This window comes from Coregonus clupeaformis, unplaced genomic scaffold, assembly GCF_020615455.1.
Source record: "Coregonus clupeaformis isolate EN_2021a unplaced genomic scaffold, ASM2061545v1 scaf2581, whole genome shotgun sequence".
Classification (NCBI taxonomy): domain Eukaryota; kingdom Metazoa; phylum Chordata; class Actinopteri; order Salmoniformes; family Salmonidae; genus Coregonus; species Coregonus clupeaformis.
In genome coordinates this window covers 25,712-49,358 of record NW_025536035.1, presented here as the reverse complement: position 1 = coordinate 49,358, position 23,647 = coordinate 25,712, and the positions used below count along the sequence as shown (strand labels likewise).

Genomic DNA, 23,647 nt, shown 5'->3' with positions numbered 1-23,647 from the left:
TCTTGTTTTGCTCCTGGTGTCTGTGACACATCTGTGTCCTTTAGCAATCCATGACCTCACATAGGGGACTGGGTTGAATTTGGTCGGGTGGGCCAACAAGGTTCAGATAGAGTAGCCCTGATATGGTGGAGGTATGCAGAGAGGCGCGGGTTGAGGTGCAAATCAGATTCATTTGAGAAAATCCCCTGCTGGCCTTCTGCACTGGAGATGAGGATGGTGCTGACCGCCATCAACATCTCTTTAAGTCCATCTGGGGATGGTGCTGACCACCATCAACATCTCTTTAAGTCCATCTGGAGATGAGGATGGTGCTGACCTCCATCAACATCTCTTTAAGTCCATCTGGAGATGGGGATGGTGCTGACCACCATCAACATCTCTTTAAGTCCATCTGGAGATGAGGATGGTGCTGACCACCATCAACATCTCTTTAAGTCCATCTGGAGATGGGGATGGTGCTGACCTCCATCAACATCTCTTTAAGTCCATCTGGAAAGTCTCCTTTATCATTACCATCAGTGTCACTGTACTGCCTGTAGGCCCGTATGACCGTACGTGGACTGTCAATGCCAAACCTCTGGCAGAGAGATTCTATCACAGTTTCTCCATACAGTGCTCCTGCATCCTCTGGCCAGTATTGAGCATAAAGCACCTTCAGCTCCTCTATGAACTGGCTGTATCCTTTATTATCCACTGGTGACTGCCCTGTGTGCAGTAATTACACCCTCACTTCCCTGGTGACTGCCCTGTGTGCAGTAATAACACCCTCACTTCCCTGGTGACTGCCCTGTGTGCAGTAATTACACCCTCACTTCCCTGGTGACTGCCTTGTGTGCAGTAATAACACCCTCACTTCCCTGGTGACTGCCCTGTGTGCAGTAATTACACCCTCACTTCCCTGGTGACTGCCCTGTGTGCAGTAATTACACCCTCACTTCCCTGGTGACTGCCCTGTGTGCAGTAATAACACCATCACTTCCCTGGTGACTGCCCTGTGTGCAGTAATAACACCCTCACTTCCCTGGTGACTGCCCTGTGTGCAGTAATAACACCCTCACTTCCCTGGTGACTGCCCTGTGTGCAGTAAACACCCTCACTTCCCCTGGTGACTGCCCTGTGTGCAGTAATTACACCCTCACTTCCCTGGTGACTGCCCTTTGTGCAGTAATAACACCATCACTTCCCTGGTGACTGCCCTGTGTGCAGTAATAACACCCTCACTTCCCTGGTGACTGCCCTGTGTGCAGTAATAACACCCTCACTTCCCTGGTGACTGCCCTGTGTGCAGTAATAACACCCTCACTTCCCTGGTGACTGCCCTTTTGTGCAGTAATAACACCATCACTTCCCTGGTGACTGCCCTGTGTGCAGTAATAACACCCTCACTTCCCTGGTGACTGCCCTGTGTGCAGTAATAACACCCTCACTTCCCTGGTGACTGCCCTGTGTGTCTCTCATTTGGAGCTCGAGTGACAATTCAGATAGTTCTTTAAATGCATCACACATAAGACCTAGATTGTTAACAAACGCATGCGAGGATACCCGCATGGCAAGGCCACTATAACTCTGACGGGTCACGCCGTCGCGGGGAGGCATCCTCAGCTGCTGTGGTGAAATGCTGGTGAAGAGCCGGGTAATTTCTCCACACAGAATCTATAGTTCTAAGGAGACCAATAGTTTACATTTTTACATTTTACATGTTAGTCATTTAGCGGACGCTCTTATCCAGAGCCACTTACAGTTAGTGAGTGCATACATTATTTTTTTATTTTTCATACTGGGCCCCGTGGGAAATGAACCCACAACCCTGGCGTTGCATACCAACTGAGCTACATCCCTGTGTCTCACCTGTAAGGAGACCAATAGTTTAAATGTGTCTCACCTATAAGGAGACAAAAGACCAGTTTAAATGTGTCTAACCTGTAAGGAGACCTAGACCAGTTTAAATGTGTCCAACGTATAAGGAGACAAGACCAGTTTAAATGTGTCTAACCTGTAAGGAGACCTAGACCAGTTTAAGTGTCTAACCTATAAGAGACCTAGACCAGTTTAAATGTGTCTTACCTGTAATCAAATCAAATCAAATCAAATCAAAATGTATTGGTCACATGCGCGAATACAACAGGTGCAGACATTACAGTGAAATGCTTACTTACAGCCCTTAACCAACAGTGCATTTATTTTAAACAAAAAAAGTAAGAATAAAACAACAACAAAAAAGTGTTGAGAAAAAAAGAGCAGAAGTAAAATAAAGTGACAGTAGGGAGGCTATATATACAGTAAAATAAAGTGACAGTAGGGAGGCTATATATACAGGGGGCACGTTGCAGAGTCAATGTGCGGTGGCACCGGCTAGTTGAGGTAGTTGAGGTAATATGTACATGTGGGTAGAGTTAAAGTGACTATGCATAAATACTTAACAGAGTAGCAGCAGCGTAAAAAGGATGGGGTGGGGGGGCAGTGCAAATAGTCCGGGTAGCCATGATTAGCTGTTCAGGAGTCTTATGGCTTGGGGTAGAAGCTGTTGAGAAGTCTTTTGGACCTAGACTTGGCACTCCGGTACCGCTTGCCGTGCGGTAGCAGAGAGAACAGTCTATGACTAGGGTGGCTGGAGTCTTTGACAATTTTGAGGGCCTTCCTCTGACACCGCCTGGTATAGAGGTCCTGGATGGCAGGGGAGCTTTGCCCCAGTGATGTACTGGGCCGTACGCACTACCCTCTGTAGTGCCTTGCGGTCAGAGGCCAAGCAGTTGCCATACCAGGCGGTGATGCAACCAGTCAGGATGCTCTCGATGGTGCAGCTGTATATTTTTTGAGGATCTGAGGACCCATGCCAAATCTTTTTAGTCTCCTGAGGGGGAATAGGCTTTGTCGTGCCCTCTTCACGACTGTCTTGGTGTGTTTGGACCATGATAGTTCGTTGGTGATGTGGACACCAAGGAACTTGAAGCTCTCAACCTGTTCCACTACAGCCCCGTCGATGAGAATGGGGGCGTGCTCAGTCCTCTTTTTTTTCCTGTAGTCCACAATCATCTCCTTTGTCTTGGTCACGTTGAGGGAGAGGTTGTTGTCCCTGGCACCACACGGCCAGATCTCTGACCTCCTCCCTATAGGCTGTCTCATCGTTGTCGGTGATCAGGCCTACCACTGTTGTGTCGTCGGCAAACTTAATGATGGTGTTGGAGTCGTGCCTGGCCATGCAGTCATGGGTGAACAGAGAGTACAGGATGGGACTGAGCACGCACCCCTGAGGGGCCCCCGTGTTGAGGATCAGTGTGGCAGATGTGTTGTTACCTACCCTTACCACCTGGGGCGGCCCGTCAGGAAGTCCAGGATCCAGTTGCAGAGGGAGGTGTTTAGTCCCAGGATCCTTAGCTTAGTGATGAGCTTAGAGGGCACTATGGTGTAAGGAGTGCCCTCTCCTTACTAAGCTGTAAGGAGACCTAGACCAGTTTAAATGTGTCCAACCTGTAAGGAGACCTAGACCAGTTTAAATGTGTCTAACCTGTAAGGAGACCAAGACCAGTTTAAATGTGTCTAACCTATAAGGAGACCAAGACCAGTTTAAATGTGGACAAATGAGACCCAGAGTGTGAACATTAATGCTAGTGTGATGATGATGCTGTCAGTACAGCATAGTGTGGTGAGTTTCAGAGTTGGTCATTAGTCCTCATAGGGGATGGTTTCATTATATGGAGTAGCAGTGATCTTCATGACATTGTGCATGTTTGAGATCAAATCCATTGCAGTCAACTGCACAGACTCACTAATCTACAAATCCACTTGCATCTCAAATATTGACTCACTAAGTGGTCCAGATCAGTGATTCTGTGCCTCTCCTTGATCAGACTGATCCCCTCCAACACACTGATGCCTGTTTCTCACTATAGAGCCGAGTCAAGCCAAGCAGGGCCAAACTGGGCTGGCTAACACTACAGAGCTGAGTCAAGCCAAGCAGGGGCCAAACTGGGCTGGCTAACACTACAGAGCTGAGTCAAGCCAAGCAGGGCCAAACTGGGCTGGTTACTCATCCACCATAGTTCTGGAATCATCCTTGAAAGGATTATGTGTAATGAAATATCACAGCCAGTCCAGTTGTGGTCAGCTCTGTTGTGTGAATCTTGTTTCTCCATACCTCTAAATGCCATCTTATTAGATGGTGCCACTTTCAAATAAAATAAAATAAAATGTCATTACATTTGTCACACGCGCCGAATACAACAGGTGTAGACCTTACCGTGAAATGCTTACTTACAAGCCCTTAACCAACAATGCAGTTCAAGAAATAGAGTTAAGAAAATATTTACTAAATAAACTAAATGTAAAAAATCTAATCAAACACAATAAAATGACATAACAATAACGAGGCTATATACAGGGGGTCATTCTAGAGGTGGAGTAGCTCTGCCAGTGTATAGATAATAAACAGCAAGTAGCAGCAGTGTGGGTGGTCAATGTAAATAGTCTGGGTCACCATTTGATTAATTGTTCCCCCATTCGTTTGTGATTGAGACCTGCAGTCATCTTGATTTAAGACCACTTTTGAGAAGTGTTCCACAGGCAGTAAATCTATTACAGGATAAATGGAAACTGGATCCATTTCATTCTATTAACATGGCTTATGTGTGTTATAGCAGTAATGGGGTTAAACCAATATTAAAATGACAACTCCATAGGTGGGTACCAGGTCAGGGGAGTTAATCTCTGCTCCCAGCATCCCTGGAACAGTACTGATCAACATAGCTGACCTGATTCAGAGGTGGACCAGTGATGTTTTCCTCTCAGTGGTGAGACTTGCCGTTCCATTTGACACACCTTTACCTGATAAGATCATACAAGATGTTACAGGCTTATTGCATGTGGAAACAGACCTGTGTTCAAACACTATTTAAAATAATTTAGAATACTTAATAAGCAATGCTTGATTGAGTTTGCCTGATGTAATGGACCAATAGAAAAGTCCTAAAAGTACAAACAAACCTCGCCCACCTGAAAGACTAAAGCAAATGCTAAAAGTATTTGTAAGATTTCAAATAGTATTTACTTATTGGACAAGTCCAGTTAGTCCCTCCCTGTTTCAGTTAATTTTCTTCAGTTTGGTGCCTAGTGAATACAACCAAGGTCTCTGTGGAAACATCAATGTAAATTCACCTTTGATTTTTACTCCTCACTTTCCCTTTCAGGTCCATAGGGTTTTGCTGCCCACCGCTGGAGACTGGAGCACACGGCAGTCCCTGGCTTTCTTTGTGCAGCCGGACGACGAGGTCCTCATCACCTGTTGTGACGGGTCCAACAAATATCCCCCGGTGAAGGCAGGGTCCTATCTCATCCAACACTTCAATTACTCTTATGGAGGGAAGGAGCATTTCACATGTTAAACTATGGTATTAACTGTACATTTTATGGAGACTTCAAATACAGGTTTTCTTTATTGCAAGAATAATTCTGAAAATGTGATTATTTTGTGTACTGCAATTATGCTAGTGAGACAGAATAAGTCAGTAATGAGAGAATAAATAAGTCAACCATTACCTCTCTTCTCTTTCACATCCCTCTACCATCACTCCATGGGGGATGTCCCAATAATCTCTCCTTCCTCTTGAAGTGTGCACTCATTCACTACTCCTCACAAATTTAAAAGCATCAGATTGGTGTTGGCATAGGGAGAGGAGTTCACATATACCAGTCATGCAAAATATTGATGTTTGATGGCCCGAATGTATGGCGAATATCGAAACTCAAGCCAATTTTAAACAAGCTTTTCGCTTCTGACGTTTTTATCTGCTCTACCATCACCTGTCGGGTAAGGTTGAACGCCTTCTCTCCTACTCAGCCTCCTGAAAAATATTCTCCCAAGCGGGTGTGACACCTACTGCTGTTGCACTGCTGCTTGGATCCCACCTGGCGATCTGTTCACCGTCTGCCCTTGCCTGTCTCCCCCTGTCTGGTACAGGTACCCCTGCCACACTCCCCCCTCTCTCCTGAGCTTTCGCTCACCTCCAGCACACACGCACTTAACACACACACCGCAGACTTTGGACTGATAGGAATTTTATGTAGGCTAATTAACTTGTGAAGCTTACTATGTGAGATTACTCAGAAACACTTCAATTAATTAGTATTGGCCTACTATTTATTTATTTGATCTCATACTTTTATAGCCTACTGGACTCATAGAGAGCTACTTTCTCATGTTATTTTGTTGGGGCGAGTGACTCTTTGAACTTACAATGGCTAGCCCCAAGTCGTTATATTTTTTTATTGTGCTTTATGCTATTTGCCTCATGACTCCTGCGTGCTTTGTTGACTATGTACTTGCTTGTTTACCCAACCATGGGACAGACTATGTTTGTTTCCATACTCGGGACTCTGACTCTCTATTGGTAACACAGACTCTTGAAGCTCCAATCCACTAGAAGCTTATTACCTAAAATGGATCAATTGAAAGTGTGGGTTCACAGCTCCAATCCAGATGTGTTGGTCATTACTGAGACGTGGTTAAGAAAGAGTGTTCTCAACACTGATGTTAACCTTTCTGGTTATAACCTTTTCGGCAAGACAGATCTTCCAAAGGTGGTGGAGTGGCAATCTTTACCAAGGAACACCTTCAGTGCATGTACCCTACGTGCCCTAAGCTCTCTCCTGGTCCCTTACACAGCACCGGCCTGTACCCTACGTGCCCTAAGCTCTCTCCTGGCCCCTTACACAGCACCGGCCTGTACCCTACCTGCCCTAAGCTCTCTCCTGGCCCCTTACACTAAGTCTGAATTCATTTGTCCTGCTAGGTGACCTAAACTGGGACATATTTAAACCATCAGACCAAGTCCTAAAGCAATGGTACTCCTTAAATCTTTCTCAGATTATTACCAATCCCACAAGGTATGACTCCAAACACCAAGAAAAGGCTACTCTCCTTGATGTTATCATCAGAAATAATCCTGATCGGTATCAGTCTGGTGTTTTCTGTAATGACCTTAGTGATCACTGTTTTACAGCCTGTGTTCGTAATGGCTGCTCAGTGAAACAACCTGTCCTGTCCTGACACTTGCTAAAATAATTTAATGAGCAAGCCTTCCTTCATGACCTGGCCTCTGTAAATGGGTATAGAATCAGCTTGATCCCCTCTGTCGAAGACACTAGGACCTTCTTTTTTGATATTTTCAGTGGTATTGTTAACAAACACGCCCCATAAAGAAAAAAAGAATTAAAAACAGGTTCAGCCCCTGATCTGGTAGAGTTACTCCACCTCAAAAATTCCATTTGTCGAAAGGCTCGGCACACGCATACTCAGGCTGACTGGGTCTCGTTTAGGCAAATGAGAAATAAGTGCACTCAGGCTATCCGGAAGGCCAAAGTTAATTACTTTAAGGAGCAGTTCTCTCGCTGTGGGTCTAACCTCAAGAAGTTCTGGAAAACGGTTAAAGACCTGGAGAATAAACCCTCCTCCTCACAGCTGTCCATGTCCCTTAATGTTGATGATGTGGTTGTTACTGACAAGGAGCACACGGCTGAGCTCTTTAATCACCACTTCATTAAGTCAGGATTCCTATTTGACTCAGCCATGCCTCATTGCCCGTCCAACATTTCCTCATCTCCCACCCCTTCCAATGCGACTAGCCCCGATGCTCCTCCCTCTTTTTCCCCTGCCCCACTACAAAGTTTCTCCCTGCAGGCAGTCACTGAGTCTGAGGTGCTAAAGGAGCTCCTTAAACTTGATCCCAAAAAAACATCTGGGTCAGACGATTTAGATCATTTCTTCTTTAAGGTTGCAGCCCCTATCATCCCCAAGCCAATCTTTGACCTTTTTAACCTCTTAAGGATCTGACACTTTTTTTCAATTGTCGCCTAAAATGTCATACCTAAATCTAACTGCCTGTAGCTCAGGACCTGAAGCAAGGATATGCATATTCATGATACCATTTGAAAGGAAACACTTTGAAGTTTGTGGAAATGTGAAATTAATGTAGGAGAATATAACACATTAGATCTGGTAAAAGATAATACAAACAAAAAAACATGTGTTTCTGTTATTTGTAATTTATTTTGATCATCTTTGAAATGCAAGAGAAAGGCCACAATATAATATTGCAGTTTAGGTGCAATTTAGATTTTGGCCAATAGATGGCAGCAGTGTGTATGCAAAGTTTCAGATTGATCCACTGGACTATTTTGTATCAAGTCTGCCCAAATGTGCCGAATTGGTCAATTGATACATTGTCAAGTACATAACTACAGAGAACATACAAAAATGATATGGTAATACAAAATGTAAGTTTTCACACTCCCAGGAATGTCATACATGATGGATCATTAGCTTATACACTAACTTTCACACATCTAGATGGCCGGGCGGGGTGGGTGTAGAGCCAGAGACAGCAGGGGTTCAAACTGTAGAACCCAGTTCCTACATTTGAATATAAAAATTGATTTTATCAAACAAAACTATGCTACATTTTATCTCTGCGACCCTTATGATGACAAATCAGAGCAAGATTACTGAATGTAAGTACATTATTTACCTTCAGAGGTGAATGTATCAAACCAGTTGCCGTGATAAGATTGTTGTTGCTGTGCACTCAAACAATATCATGGTATTTTTTCACTATAATAGCTACTGTAAATTGGACAGTGCAGTTAGATTAACAAGAATTTAAGCTTTCTGCCCATATAAGACATGTCTATGTCCTGGAAAGTTTGCTGTTACTTACAACAGTCATGCTAATCACATTAGCGCACGTCCCCGCAGGAGGCCTTTTGCCTTTTGGTAGGCCGTCATTGTAAATAAGAATTTGTTCTTAACTGACTTGCCTAGTTAAATAAAGGTAAAAAGCAGTACTATTACGGAGATAAAACCCAGGATAGAATGTTGATGTACAAGATTAAAACATTACATTTGAAGAAATATCAGAAAATATCATTTATATTCATTAAGTGGGCCCCTACTACAGTTTAACCAGCTCAGCAGTACCAGAGACAAGACAATCAATAGAAACCCCAGGATAGAGGGGCTGAGTGAATGTGGTCTGGACTCTGTGGAGGAGGGTCATTGTGTCAGAGACGCTGTAGAAGGACAGAGTACCTGCCTTGTGATCCAGGTACACTCCTACTCTGGAGGACTGAGGGCCTGATACTTTAGTCCTAACACTATTGTGTCTGAACCAATAACCACCACTATAGTAGTGTAAACTCCAGGACTTGTCATTGAGTCCAAATGTATTAACTCTCTCTGTTCTGCTGATGTCTTTATATGAGACTGCTGTAACAACACACTCCCCACTCGACTCCACCTCCCAGTAACAGCGTCCAGACAGACCCTCTCTACACAGAACCATCAAGTCGTTTGTGAATCTGTCTGGATGATCAGGATATGGTTGGACTTGGCCTGTATAGGTCACCTTTCTGTTCCCTTCAGACAGAGAGAGGCGTGTGTGTGCTGTGTTTGGGTCCAGTGTGAGCTGACAGGAATCTGGGAGAAGAGCAGAGCAGAGACCAATGAGGGGAGTTAGAACAATAAGTTAAGTCAGATACTGTATCTACCCTGTCTTTGATTAGAGCACAGCAGAGATCAAATCAGAGAAATATGAGGAGTCAGATAGATCCCCAGTCGTTGATTAGATCTACTATTGCTATATATTTCTAGAGGGATTGTTAGGAGTGTCAGTAAAAAGAGACAGTTACAGTAAAAAGAGACTGTAGCGGCTTTCGGATCGACGTGGGAAAACCCAGTTAAAGTTTGAGACACATCCAGTAAATCCAACGAATCCAAAATGAAAATGATGGCTTGATGAACAAAACTGAAAACATTTATTTGTAGAATCCAAAAGGAAAAGTGCAAGGTTAACAAATATTCCAATATTCCAGGTAAAAAGGTGTGGTTCAAAACATGTATGCCATCCCAGTCTCCCAAACATTTGCAATAGCTGGAGGCCTTACTTCCTGTCTCTATATACCCAATATGAGCCTATCTGGGTGGAGGCGGATGGAGGCGTGCCCACCTGTACTTCACCACTATCAGTTACCAGACACAGTCTAAGAGGTGGTTACTACTTAAAGTCCCCAGGACCGTTACCCAGTTACACTGCATTCTCCTATTGTGCACCATATGCATGGAATTGTCTGCAAAGTATGTAACTAGATATACTAGTGCCCCTCAGTTAGTTTAAAACTGGTTTTTTTAAAAGTGTTCAGGAGGAGTGGAAATGTTTGCTGTAGGCCAGATAGTATTGTTGTGCTGATTGTATTGAATGTTGTAATGTTGTATTGAATGCTGCTGCCTTCTTGGTCAGGTCTCCCTTGAAAAAGAGACTTTGAGTCTCAGCGGGCTTTTCCTGGTTAAATAAAGGTTGAATAAATAAAATAAATGAACAACGAGCCACATGATCTAATAAACAAATATTTGCATAACCAAGGAAAAACAAAACTGTCTCCAATAGAGACTGAAGGATAATCCAGAATAAAGAGACTGAAGGTTAATTCAGAATAAAGAGACTGTAGGATAACTCAGAATAAAGAGACTGTAGGTTAATTCAGAATAAAGAGACTGTAGGTTAATACAGAATAAAGAGACTCACATTGTAAGAACTGTTCTCTGGTCTTGGGCTCTGGAGGCAGTACAACATCCACTATATTCACTACAGACACACAAACACATTCACAGAGAGAGGGAATGTTATCATCATACCATATTCCACATGTTTATGACTAGTAGGGAACTTTCAATGGTCTAAAGTTGATGTTCTTATTATTTTCAACACACCTGTAGTGGAGATCTTGGTCCATTCTCCTTTAAGGACGTCTTCTAGTTTCTCTCTCAGTTCAGACACAGTCTTACTCACATCTCCAAAGTACTGAAGAGGACGGACAACGATGCTGGGTAAGTCTGAAGATACACTGGTACTGGAGAGAGACTGATAACTCTGGAGAGAGAGAGAGAGAGAGAGAGAGAGACAGAGACAGAGACAGAGACAGAGACAGAGACAGAGACAGAGACAGAGACAGAGACAGAGACAGAGAGAGAGAGAGAGAGAGAGAGAGAGAGAGAGAGAGAGAGAGAGAGAGAGAGAGAGAGAGAGAGAGAGAGAGAGAGAGAGAGAGAGAACAGAACAGAACAGAACCAAATTATTGAGAGTTTCACATAGAGTTTTAATTTCATATCACATGTAACAAGGCAGTTTAAATACCTGGAGGAAATGGATGTGATCCTCTGTGTGTGAGAGCTTCTCCAGCTCAGTGCTTCTCTTCCTCAGCTCAGCTATATTCTGCTTCAGTTGCTCCAGGAGTCCTTCAGCTTGACTCACTTGAGCATTCTCTTGGGCTCTGATCAGCTCCTTCACCTCAGAGCACCTTCTCTCAATGGAGCAGATCAGCTCAGTAAAAATCTTATCACTGTACTCCACTGCTGCCTGTGCAGAGCGCTGGAGAGAGAGAGAGAGAGAGAGAGAGAGAGAGAGAGTCTGTCATTGCAGAAAGAGGACACCCCTCCCCAACTCCCAGGTCAACCCGAGCCAACCAGCTATTGGTGTCCAGGGCTCCATGTAATACCCTCCACTGGAGGACCCCTGACCTTTCCAGCACTGGGAGCTTATAGAGCACCCTCCACCTATACCCTAACTCCTACTGCACCAGATTCTTCATCATCATGTGCATTGATGCCAGGCTCTGGTTCTGAGCTCTTCACCACACCTTCCACCTCACTTAACTTTCCCTCATTCATTTCCATTGGTTAAATTAAGCACTCTCCCGAGTGGCACAGTGGTCTAAGGCACTGCATTGCAGTGCTAGCTGTGCCACTAGATCCTGGTTCGAATCCAGGCTCTGTCGTAGCCGGCCGTGACCGGGAGACCCATAGGGCGGCGCACAATTGGCCCAGCGTCGTCCAGGGTAGGGGAGGGAATGGCCGGCAGGGATGTAGCTCAGTTGGTAGAGCATGGCGTTTGCAACGCCAGGGTTGTGGGTTCGATTCCCACAGGGGCCAGTATGCAAAATAAAAAAATATTAAAATAATGTATGCACTCACTAACTGTAAGTCGCTCTGGATAAGAGCGTCTGCTAAATGACTAAAAATGTAAATGTAAAAATGCAGTATATTCTCTGAAAGGGGTCCAGACAGCCTGTTCCCAACAGTGGGTTCAGTGGGATTGGATAAGGGCCCCTCTCCCTCTCTCTGACTGGAGGAGAGAAGTGAAATTATGCATCTCCTCTGGTCAACAATACTCACCTTGAGAGACTTTACAGCCTGTTGGAGCTCCTTCTCTCTTTCCTGGAATCTCTGCTGGACCTTCTGCTGACTCATTCCCAGCTGCCTCTGTGGAGAATCACTCTTCAATGAGCTATCAAGCTTTATTTGTCCAGTAGATCAATAGTATAGTAATGGGACATAGGGCCCATAGAAGATAGGGATTAATATGTTGAGGAAGTGTTTGTGTGAAATTATATTATTATATTGTTATGTGAATGATTATAGTTTTAACAGTGCACAAAACAATGAGCTCATTGGGTGTTTGATAACGAATGATAATGGTGTTTGATAACGAATGATAATGGTGTTTGACTTGTTGATACTTATTCATGTTACCATACTATAACTTATTGATTACATTACATGTATAAGGAATGTATATGTTGAGGTCAATGAAGGGTGAATAGGAACTTGGTGTATGGAAAGTTACTGAGTGAGACAAGAGGAAGTGCAGAAATATTCTGTTCAAACATGTTAGTGTTGAATATCAATGTTCCTAAAGAGGGAGCCAAAGTGCAACAGTCTAGTTTCAGTTTCTGATAAGGCAGGCCAGCTGCAGAAGGTCAAGTCAACAGATGAAGTGAGAAGAAACCTCTGGGAGGGGGGCCAGAGGGGCCCACCCCAACGACCCTTCTACTACAGTTCTATCTCACACACTTCCACTTCCACGCCCACGAAGGTTCTAGCATCAGGCAGGGCCATGACTACACCAGTGAGAGGAACCAATTAATTTCCTGCCTAGCAACAGAGATGCATGGCTGTCTAGACGTGTAAGGAGTTGACCCAGCCTAGTAGGAGGTTATAAATACAGTGGGGAAAAAAAGTATTTAGTCAGCCACCAATTGTGCAAGTTCTCCCACTTAAAAAGATGAGAGAGGCCTGTAATTTTCATCATAGGTACACGTCAACTATGACAGACAAAATGAGAAAAAAATCCAGAAAATCACATTGTAGGATTTTTTAATGAATTTATTGGCATATGATGGTGGAAAATAAGTATTTGGTCAATAACAAAAAGTTTCTCAATACTTTGTTATATACCCTTTGTTGGCAATGACACAGGTCAAACGTTTTCTGTAAGTCTTCACAAGGTTTTCACACACTGTTGCTGGTATTTTGGCCCATTCCTCCATGCAGATCTCCTCTAGAGCAGTGATGTTTTGGGGCTGTCGCTGGGCAACACAGACTTTCAACTCCCTCCAAAGATTTTCTATGGGGTTGAGATCTGGAGACTGGCTAGAGCCACTCCAGGACCTTGAAATGCTTCTTACGAAGCCACTCCTTCATTGCTCGGGCGGTGTGTTTGGGATCATTGTCATGCTGAAAGACCCAGCCACGTTTCATCTTCAATGCCCTTGCTGATGGAAGGAGGGTTTCACTCAAAATCTCACGATACATGGCCCCATTCATTCTTTCCCTTTACCGGATCAGTCGTCCTGGTCCCTTTGCAGAAAAACAGCCCCAAAGCATGATGTTTCCAACCCCATGCTTCACAGTAGGTATGGTGTTCTTTGGATGCAACTCAGCATTCTTTGTCCTCCAAACATGACGAGTTGAGTTTTTACCAAAAAGTTATATTTTGGTTTCATCTGACCATATGACATTCTCCCAATCCTATTCTGGATCATCCAAATGCACTTCAGACGGGCCTGGACATATACTGGCTTAAGCAGGGGGACACGTCTTGCACTGCAGGATTTGAGTCCCTGGCGGCGTAGTGTGTTACTGATGGTTGGCTTTGTTACTTTGGTCCCAGCTCTCTGCAGGTCATTCACTAGGTCCCCCCCGTGTGGTTCTGGGATTTTTTGCTCACCGTTCTTGTGATCATTTTGACTCCCACGGGGTGAGATCTTGCGTGGAGCCCCAGATCGAGGGAGATTATCAGTGGTCTTGTATGTCTTCCATTTCCTAATAATTGCTCCCACAGTTGATTTCTTCAAGCCAAGCTGCTTACCTATTGCAGATTCAGCCTTCCCAGCCTGGTGCAGGTCTACAATTTTGTTTTTGGTGTCCTTTGACAGCTCTTTGGTCTTGGCCATTGTGAAGTTTGGAGTGTGACTGTTTGAGGTTGTGGACAGGTGTCTTTTATACTGATAACAAGTTCAAACAGGTGCCATTAATACAGGTAACTAGTGGAGGACAGAGGAGCCTCTTAAAGAAGAAGTTACAGGTCTGTGAGAGCCAGAAATCTTGCTTGTTTGTAGGTGACCAGATACTTATTTTCCACCATAATTTGTAAATAAATTCATTAAAAATCCTACAATGGGATTTTCTGGATTTTTTTTTCTCAATTTGTCTGTCATAGTTGACGTGTACCTATGATGAAAATTACAGGCCTCTCTCATCTTTTTAAGTGGGAGAACTTGCACAATTGGTGGCTGACTAAATACATTTTTTCCCCACTGTATATGTGCTTGTGTAATCATACATTGTCTTTGCAGCTGTATGACCCAGTGGGTGAATAAACTTGGTTTGAGATTTTTCTAGTCTTCCGTTTGAGTTTTTACTCTGTTTGTTCAGAACAGACTTTAGAAAATGGTGACGCATTTGAAGAATCTGGGTTAACATATCTATATACTCAAGGTTTGTGTTCATATTTGGTCTGCCTTGGATCGACCTTTAATTATTTGTTAATCAGACAGTCACCAACAAGTTGTTCTGGTCTTACCTGTTTCTCAGTCCTCTCTGCTGCAGCTGACACTGTATCATGGCCTTTATGTTCATCCGTCACACTCAGCAGACAGATACACTGCTGATCGGTACGACAGTAAACCTCCAGCAGTTTGTCATGATGAGAGCAGATCTTCTCCTGTAGTTGTGCGGTGGCTTTGACCAGCTTGTGCTTCTTGAAAGCAGGAGATTCATAGTGAGGTTGGAGGTGAGTCTCACAGTAAAAGGCCAGACACACCAGACAGGACATGAGGGCTTTCTGCTTTTTGGTCCCAGTGCAGACATCACACGTCACATCTCCAGGTCCAGCATAGCACAGAGCAGGAGGGGAAGCAGCCTGAGTCCTGTCTTCTTCAGTTTCTCCACCACTTCAGCCAGCACGATGTTTCTCTTCAGAACAGGCCTTGGTCTGAAGGTCTGTCTGCACTGCGGACAGCTGTAGACACCTTTCAGATAATCCTGATCCCAGCATTCTTTAATACAGCCCATACAGTAGCTGTGTCCACAGGCAGTAGTCACCGGATCCTTCAGTAGATCCAGACAGATGGAGCAACAGAACAGTTCCTGATTCTCTGCCATTTTGGTGCTCTCTCCCGTAGGTTAAGCAATATCAGTGTCAAAGATGACTTTCTGTTCAGTGTCAAAGATTACTTTCTGTTTCATGGAACTCTACACCAGAGGACAGGAAGTGGCTTCCTACTTGACTGTGAACTCTGTATGTAGAGTGGATGTGGTTTATTTGATGAGGAAGCGTGACAGAGTGTTGGGTAGTAGGCAGAGATGGTTAGTATTTATGTTACATGTATTTGAAATACGTATTTTAATTACTTCTGAATAATTTGTCATTAGAATTACACTGGGCTGAACTACACTCCAATGCATTTTGTGTTTTTTATTTTCCAAATAAATACTAAATACTTTTCTACACCATTTATCATAGCGGTTCACATGTTGTGGCCCCCCTTTCACCCTGCATTGGTATCAGAAGTCTGATAGCACTATGGTGTGATAAGAACGTCTGTTACATTTTACATTTACATTTTAGTCATTTAGCAGACGCTCTTATCCAGAGCGACTTACAGGAGCACTTAGGGTTAAGTGCCTTGCTCAAGGGCACATTTACGTCATTTAGCAGACGCTCTTATCCAGAGCGACTCACCAATTGGTGCGTTCACCCTATAGCCAGTGGGATAACCACTTTACAATTTTTTTGGGGGTGTAGAAGGATTACTTTATCCTATCCCAGGTATTCCTTAAAGAGGTGGGGTTTCAAATGTCTCCGGAAGGTGGTGAGTGACTCCGCTGTCCTGGCGTCGTGAGGGAGCTTGTTCCACCATTGGGGTGCCAGAGCAGCGAACAGTTTTGACTGGGCTGAGCGGGGAACTATGCTTCCGCAGAGGAAGGGAGCCAGCAGGCCAGAGGTGGATGAACGCAATGCCCTCGTTTGGGTGTAGGGACTGATCAGAGCCCGAAGGTACAGAGGTGCCGTTCCCCTCACTGCTCCATAGGCAAGCACCATGGTCTTGTAGCGGATGCGAGCTTCAACTGGAAGCCAGTGGAGTGTGCGGAGGAGGGGGGTGACGTGAGAGAACTTGGGAAGGTTGAACACCAGGACGGGCTGCGGCATTCTGGATGAGTTGTAGGGGTTTAATGGCACAGGCAGGAGGCCAGCCAACAGCGAGTTGCAGTAGTCCAGACGGGAGATGACAAGTGCCTGGATTAGGACCTGTGCCGCTTCCTGTGTAAGGCAGGGTCGTACTCTCCGAATGTTGTAGAGCATGAACCTGCAGGAGCGGGTCACCGCCTTGATGTTGGCGGAGAACGACAGGGTGTTGTCCAGGGTCACGCCTAGGCTCTTCGCACTCTGGGAGGAGGACACAGCGGAGTTGTCAACCATGATGGCGAGATCATGGAACGGGCAGTCCTTCCCCGGGAGGAAGAGCAGCTCCGTCTTGCCAGGGTTCAGCTTGAGGTGGTGATCCGTCATCCATACTGATATGTCTGCCAGACATGCAGAGATGCGATTCGCCACCTGGTTATCAGAAGGGGGAAAGGAGAAGATTAGTTGTGTTAAATGAACTAAATATAAATGTATATGTAAAAATGTTGATAAATACTTTGTTGAGGGAAAAATGTACTTGATATGATTGTAATATTTTGTTGTCTCTACCTAGCTGTCTTAAGATGAAGGCACTAATTAAAAGTCACCCTGGATAAGTGTGTCTGCTAAATGACTAAAATGTAAATGTCGATGTAAAAATGAATAATTGCAAAGCATGCTGAGTATTATTCTAAAGAGCTCCACCCCCTAAACATGGCCAATAATAATACCCAGTGTGCTTTACAGTTAATTTGGTATGTTCATTTTCACATATACATTTACATTTTAGTCATTTAGCTTATCCAGACTGGCTTGCTTAACTAAGGTAGATAGCAAAATACAGTATCACTGTCATAGCAAGAAAAAGGTTTTGTCACCGTTACTGAGAATGTTGTTGCTGTTCGGACCGGTTACTTGCAAATGTATTTTTGTATTTAAAATGAATACATTACATTTAATTAAATACATTACAAAATACAAGTATTTAGTAGTGTATTTTGATACATTGATCTTGATGGTATTTTGTATCTGTATTTTGTAATTGTATATAGTAATTTCTACCCATCCGTGGTAGTAGAATACTCTGTCTGCAGGGGGTTTTTAGGACCAGGACACTGGAGGCAAAGGACCGGTTTAAACAGGAAAATGTCCTGGAGGTTTATTAAAAATAAATGTTTCACAAATCACTTTGAAAAGGCATTGAAAAGGCAAAATAAAATACCTAGCCCTCCTCAGAGCATAATGACTGGGTAATCACTTACAAACTCAAGAGATCAGGGTGTTGTTTCAGTTCTCGGAACAGGGTTCTGAGAACTGACACATCTCAGTTTTCAACCCTAATGCTGAGCTGTTGTGACTTCTATCTCAACAACAGGATGCTGCCCCTCGTCAAGAAGCTCTTTTGACACTCCTCCTAGAACAGTTGGTTTAGACAGAGGATCAACAACAGGATGCTGCCCCTCACCCAGAAGCTCTTTTGACACTCCTCCTAGAACAGTTGGTTTAGACAGAGGACCAGAAAGAGGAACTTGTTGCGACAAACTGTTCTAATAAAGTTTTACTGGCAGAATGTTTTCTTCATTATATCTTCTTCACACAATAACTACGTTAAACAAATGTTATCCACAAGTTCATCTGACTGGGGAAGTAAATATAGGGCTTCATTGACAACATTCTGAAGTATCCCTTTAAGTCAAAACTATAACTGAAATGTCTTTGGCCACCATACCAATCAAAACTACATCAAAAGAGTTCATCAAGAGGTCCATAGTCTTTGAGATAGTGGCTGGGTTGGAGACCCACCAGCCGCATGGTGGCTCACCAAACGGGCATAGAGTGTTGACTGCAGCAAGGTGTACTGCTTAACTAGGATGTGGCCCTAATTGGAGAGTGGCTTTAGGGTGGAGTACACTTCCAACAGCAGGCATTCCCTTCAACATGTTACAGAAGATAATGTGGAGACAGAGATGGGCAGTATCTCTGTTATACGTATTTGAAATACATATTTCAATGACTTTTTACTATTTTGTCATTTGTATTGCACTGGCCTGAACTACAATCCTATGTATTTGGAACAAGATACTTTTGAGACCTGTAATTTGTAAAAACATTTTGTTGTTGTAAAATACAACATATTTTTCTATACCATTCTTTATAGGGGTTGGACATTTTGTGTTCCCCTTTCATCCTGCATTGGTATCAGAAGTCTGATGGCACTATGGTTTGATAAAGTGACTAGTAAATGACAAAAATGTGTACTCTGTATGTAGAGGGGGGTGTGGTTTCTTTGATAAGGAAGTGTGACATATTTTTTGGTAGTCGGCAGAGATAGTTTGTATTTATGTTACATGCATTTGAAATACATATATTAATTACTTCTGAGTATTTAGTCATTTGAATTATGCTGGGATGAACTACACTCCAATGTATTTTGAAAATACAAAATACTTTTCTATACCATTTTTATAGCGGTTCACATCTTGTGGCCCCTCTTTCACCCTGCATTGGTATCAGAAGTCTGATAGCACTATGGAGTGATAAGAGCGTCTGCTAAATGAACTAAATAAACACGTAAAAAGAACAGTTGAAAAGCATGCTGGATATTATAATAATGAGCTCTGCACCCAAAAGAAGGCCAATAATAATACCCAGTGTGCTTTGCAATTGTTCATTTTTACATTGTCATTTTAGTCATTTAGCAGAGACTCCTATCCAGAGAGACTTACCATCAGTACATTCAACTAAGGTAGATAAACAACCTCATATCACAGTATATCCAGAGACTTACCATCAGTACATTCAACTAAGGTAGATGAACAATCTCATATCACAGTCATAGAAAGTTAAAAGCTGTTTTCTTCCGTCACTGAGAATGTTGTTGAAGTGAAGGTGTGTACTAGCAAATGTATTTACCTGTATGTATTTGTATTTTATCTACATACAACTACAAAAGTATTTTTATATTTTAGTTTGATACATTACTCTTTAGAGTATCTGGTATTTTTAACAAGATCCATTTTTGATGTACAGTATATTTTGCCCATCTCTGTGTTGATATATCGTCTCTCAGTGACTAACTGATTTGGTTACCTAGATTAATGTGGAGATCACAACACCCTTCTCCCCTGACAGAGTCATCAGTAAGCACACACACGGCACACACACACAGACACACACAGACACACACACGGACAGACAGACAGACAAACAGACAAACAGACACACACACACACACACACAGACTCACAGACAGAGACACACACACGCACAGACACACACAGACACAGACACATACATGACACACACACACAGACACACACACACACACAGACACACACACATGCACAAATACCATCCTCATCAATGAGCCAGTCAATGTTAATGTCTCTCTCTCCCTCTCTCTCTGTCTGTTTCTCTCCCCTCCTCTCCTCTCTCAGTGCTGGGTCATGCATGTGCGGCCCAGTCTGTCCTGGTAGCGGGCCTGTCTGAGGTCCACAGGAAGGGCTATCCTCTGACGGAGCAGGCCCTGTCAGGGAAGGTGCTCCAGGTGTCCGCCATGGCCTGCTTCCAGCTGGCTCCCCAGTACATCCTACTGGGGCTGGCTGAGTACGTATTTCTGACACACCTATTGCTGCTATATTGTTCGTACACAGAGACAAACTGGGTTTGAGATTTCGAATGTCAATGGACACCATATGTAGTTAGGATGAAGTTAGAATGTGGAGTTTTGGAACCAACTGCCAACACGGAGGATAGTATTCTGAACTCTGGAAGCTAGGGTTAGGATGCCCCCTACTGGTGTATTAGAGACAGACAATAGACGTTTGAACCAAATGAATGCTTCTTTCTCTTCCCAGCCTTCCTCTCTTCTCTGTTCCAGGCTCTGTGATCTCCTTCCACCTGACACCCAGTCATATCAGAGGCATCTCCCTGCACTTCCTCCCCCTGTCCTACAGAGGGGGCTGTTTCCTGAGAGCCCTCATCATCCAGCTGGTCTACCTACTCTCTGGAGGTAAAGGCTTCACTAACAGATGCATCATCGTAACCATAGAAACTGAAGAGGAACATACATTCATGTTGGAATGGTTGATGGGGGTCTGTCTGCATTATGGTGATTCAGTCCTATGGCCACTGATAGCACTGTTCTCCTGTCCAACTACAGGTAACTTGTACCCAAACACACTGCATGAAGGGAATCTGGAGCATTTCTTCTTCTTCTTAGCCATGTTGATGACCATAAACACTCTGGTGTTCTGGTGGATATCTTCCAGGTACAGTATGAGAACCTCTCATGTATCAATATAGTCACTGTAGATGAGACAGAGGACATGAGGAGGAGAGGAAGCTGTCGTATCGGGTGAATGGTGGCATATTATTGCTGTCAACAAAGAGTCCGTTTATGCTGCATCGTGTTAGAGGCTTTTATTAAAATCACGAGGTTACAGCATAAGTGACAGGTGACATGACACCCGGAGAGCGACGCCTCAGAATGGCTGCTCGTTCTCACTTTCTTCTTCGTTTTCCCCCCTATTTATAAACAATGAAGCTCCCTCTTCTGGCCAATCCCCAGTCTCCCCTGTCTACCACACACTTCCGGTCTGTTGTATGTGACGTCACACCCAAAACGTTCCCTCTTGATACTAACACAAACAACATTCCATTTCTTCATGAAAAACATTTAACAAAGGCATAATCTTCAGATACGATAAAGCCATTAGAGTTCTTTCAGTCTTGGACTTCAACATTTTCAGTCAAACAAACTGGAGAATTTCCTTGACCCCTTGAGGTGACCTCAACAAAGTAGCAATATAGTCTGTGCAGTTGAGACAGACGACAGTATTGAGACAGACGACAGTATTGAGACAGACGACAGTATTGAGACAGACGACAGTATTGAGACAGATCCAACCTAGCAGTCTCTCCTCCCCTGTGTCCCACGTACCTAGACCTGAGTGTGGTGCAGTGTAGAGGAGTAGGAAGCAGCCTTCTGGCAGAGAAACTCCTGCAGTACAAGACCTGCCTGTGATTCTACGACACCATGGAATGCTCCTCCACAACAGTCTCCATAGAAACAGTGTTGTGACCTCTACACTACCTTTGTCCCCTGTAGCGCTGGACTTCCACTTGGTTTATTTATGTATGGACTGTGTATTCTTTTCATTGACAGTCAGTTTTAGACAGTTTAGATGGTTATAGACTTCAACCTTTGTGTTCCTTCCTACTCCAATATAATGTGTGGGTGTATTATGTGTCGTCTATTTGTCTAAATATATATTGGTACATAGATTACTGGAAATAGCTGATTCATTGTGTCAATCAATTCAATAGTAGAGCAATTCCAATGTCATGATGATGACTTATATTTTGAAAAATCACTTTGCTTCAGTAATTGATTCAGACAACTGAATTGTTTGTATTCATACATGTACATGGGTGATTTAAAGATATTCTCATCTGAACATAAATGGATCAACAATGATCCCAGTTTCTGATTTGACTGGTTTGCCAGTACTACAGTTGACATCAAGAGAAATAGTGACACAATTACAGAGGATTGCAACAGCCAAGAGGTGATCAGGTAGACAGTAAAAGTCTGAAGCCTGAGTGTCAGTCTGTATGTGCTATCATGCCATCTGTTTAGCAAGACCACTAACAGATCTGGGACCAGGCTACAAAGAATGTGCTATGTCTAATGATTTTTTTTTTCTCCCACTCTACCTCCCAGTCGCAGACTCCAGACAGGCCCTCTCTACACAGCACCTGTCTCCAGTAGTCAGGATAGGGCTGAGCTTTATCAGTGGCTGTCACCTTCCAGTTTACCTCAGGCAGGCTGAGTTCTGGATAAGCTGTATTCAGATCCAATGTCAGCTGGAGGACGTCTGACAGATGAACAACAAAACCCAATAAGGAAAAGAAAGAACATGTATGTTGTCTTTGAGAGGGTGTTTGAATATCACTGACGGAGGGACAACTCTTCTTTGGTCTTCAGCTCAGGAGACATTTCGAATTCTGTCACTATTAAAAATGCAACTTCATATCACATGTAACAAGGCAGTTTAGTTACCTGGAGGAAATGGATGTGATCCTCTGTGTGTGAGAGCTGCTCCAGCTCAGTGCTTCTCTTCCTCAGCTCAGCTATCTCCTGCTCCAGTTGCTCCAGGAGTCCTTTAACCCGTCTCACTGCAGTCTTCTCCTGGCCTCTAATCAACCTTTTCACCTCAGTGAGTATTCTCTCAATGGACCCGATCAGTATAGTAAAGATTGTCTCATACTTACTAACTTCTGCCTGTACAGAGCACTGATAACTCACAAAGAGAGAGGAGGGGGTCAATTTCCACTGTTACTGGATTCCAGACAACCTGTTCCCCAGTGTTGTCTTGATACTATTTCACAAGTGTGTGGTAAAGTTTCACAACTCTTAGTAAATTCACAAAACATGTTCCAGTATTCTTACAGTATGATCTATTGACAGTATACTCTGTTCTACCCTCAGAATTGACAGAAGACCCCATGGTGGTGGTCGTGTGCTGACCGACCAGCAGGAGTGGGCAGTGGTGGAAATGGTGAGGGCCAGGAATGACATACGTCTGTCTGAAATAAAGCAGGCCATTGAGGAGAATGATGACACCTTTGCCAATGCCAACAATCACCTGCCCTTTGAAGAGGCACCAGGTATCTATGAAACACATTTACCTGGTGCCTTCTGAGAGAAACAACTGTGGGCCGAGTATGTTCAGGTACAGCACTATATACTGTATTACTGTTGCTGTTAATGCACATGCTACTTCACAATATCATATTGGAACTACAGGTAAAAGTCAGTAAATTAGAATATTTTGAAAAACTTGATTTATTTCAGTAATTGCATTCAAAAGGTGTAACTTGTACATTATATTTATTCATTGCACACAGACTGATGCATTCAAATGTTTATTTCATTTAATTTTGATGATTTGAAGTGGCAACAAATGAAAATCCAAAATTCCGTGTGTCACAAAATTAGAATATTACTTAAGGCTAATACAAAAAGGGATTTTTTAGAAATGTTGGCCAACTGAAAAGTATGAAAATGAAAAATATGAGCATGTACAATACTCAATACTTGGTTGGAGCTCCTTTTGCCTCAATTACTGCATTAA

At 43.5% G+C, this 23,647-nt stretch overlaps 1 protein-coding gene across 1 annotated transcript in view; it reads right to left on the bottom strand.

Moving 5' to 3' along the window:
• Positions 1–8,767: 8,767 nt before the first annotated feature.
• Positions 8,768–23,647, bottom strand: part of LOC123488920 (tripartite motif-containing protein 16-like) — a 30,068-nt gene continuing 15,188 nt past the window's right edge. The window contains exons 3-6 of the mRNA XM_045219655.1: positions 11,181–11,414; positions 10,757–10,916; positions 10,572–10,631; positions 8,768–9,466 (exon numbers count right to left, since the gene is read on the bottom strand). Of these exons, the coding sequence (XP_045075590.1) occupies positions 8,943–9,466; positions 10,572–10,631; positions 10,757–10,916; positions 11,181–11,414 (978 nt within the window). The 3' untranslated portion in view covers positions 8,768–8,942. The remainder of the gene's footprint in view (positions 9,467–10,571; positions 10,632–10,756; positions 10,917–11,180; positions 11,415–23,647) is intronic.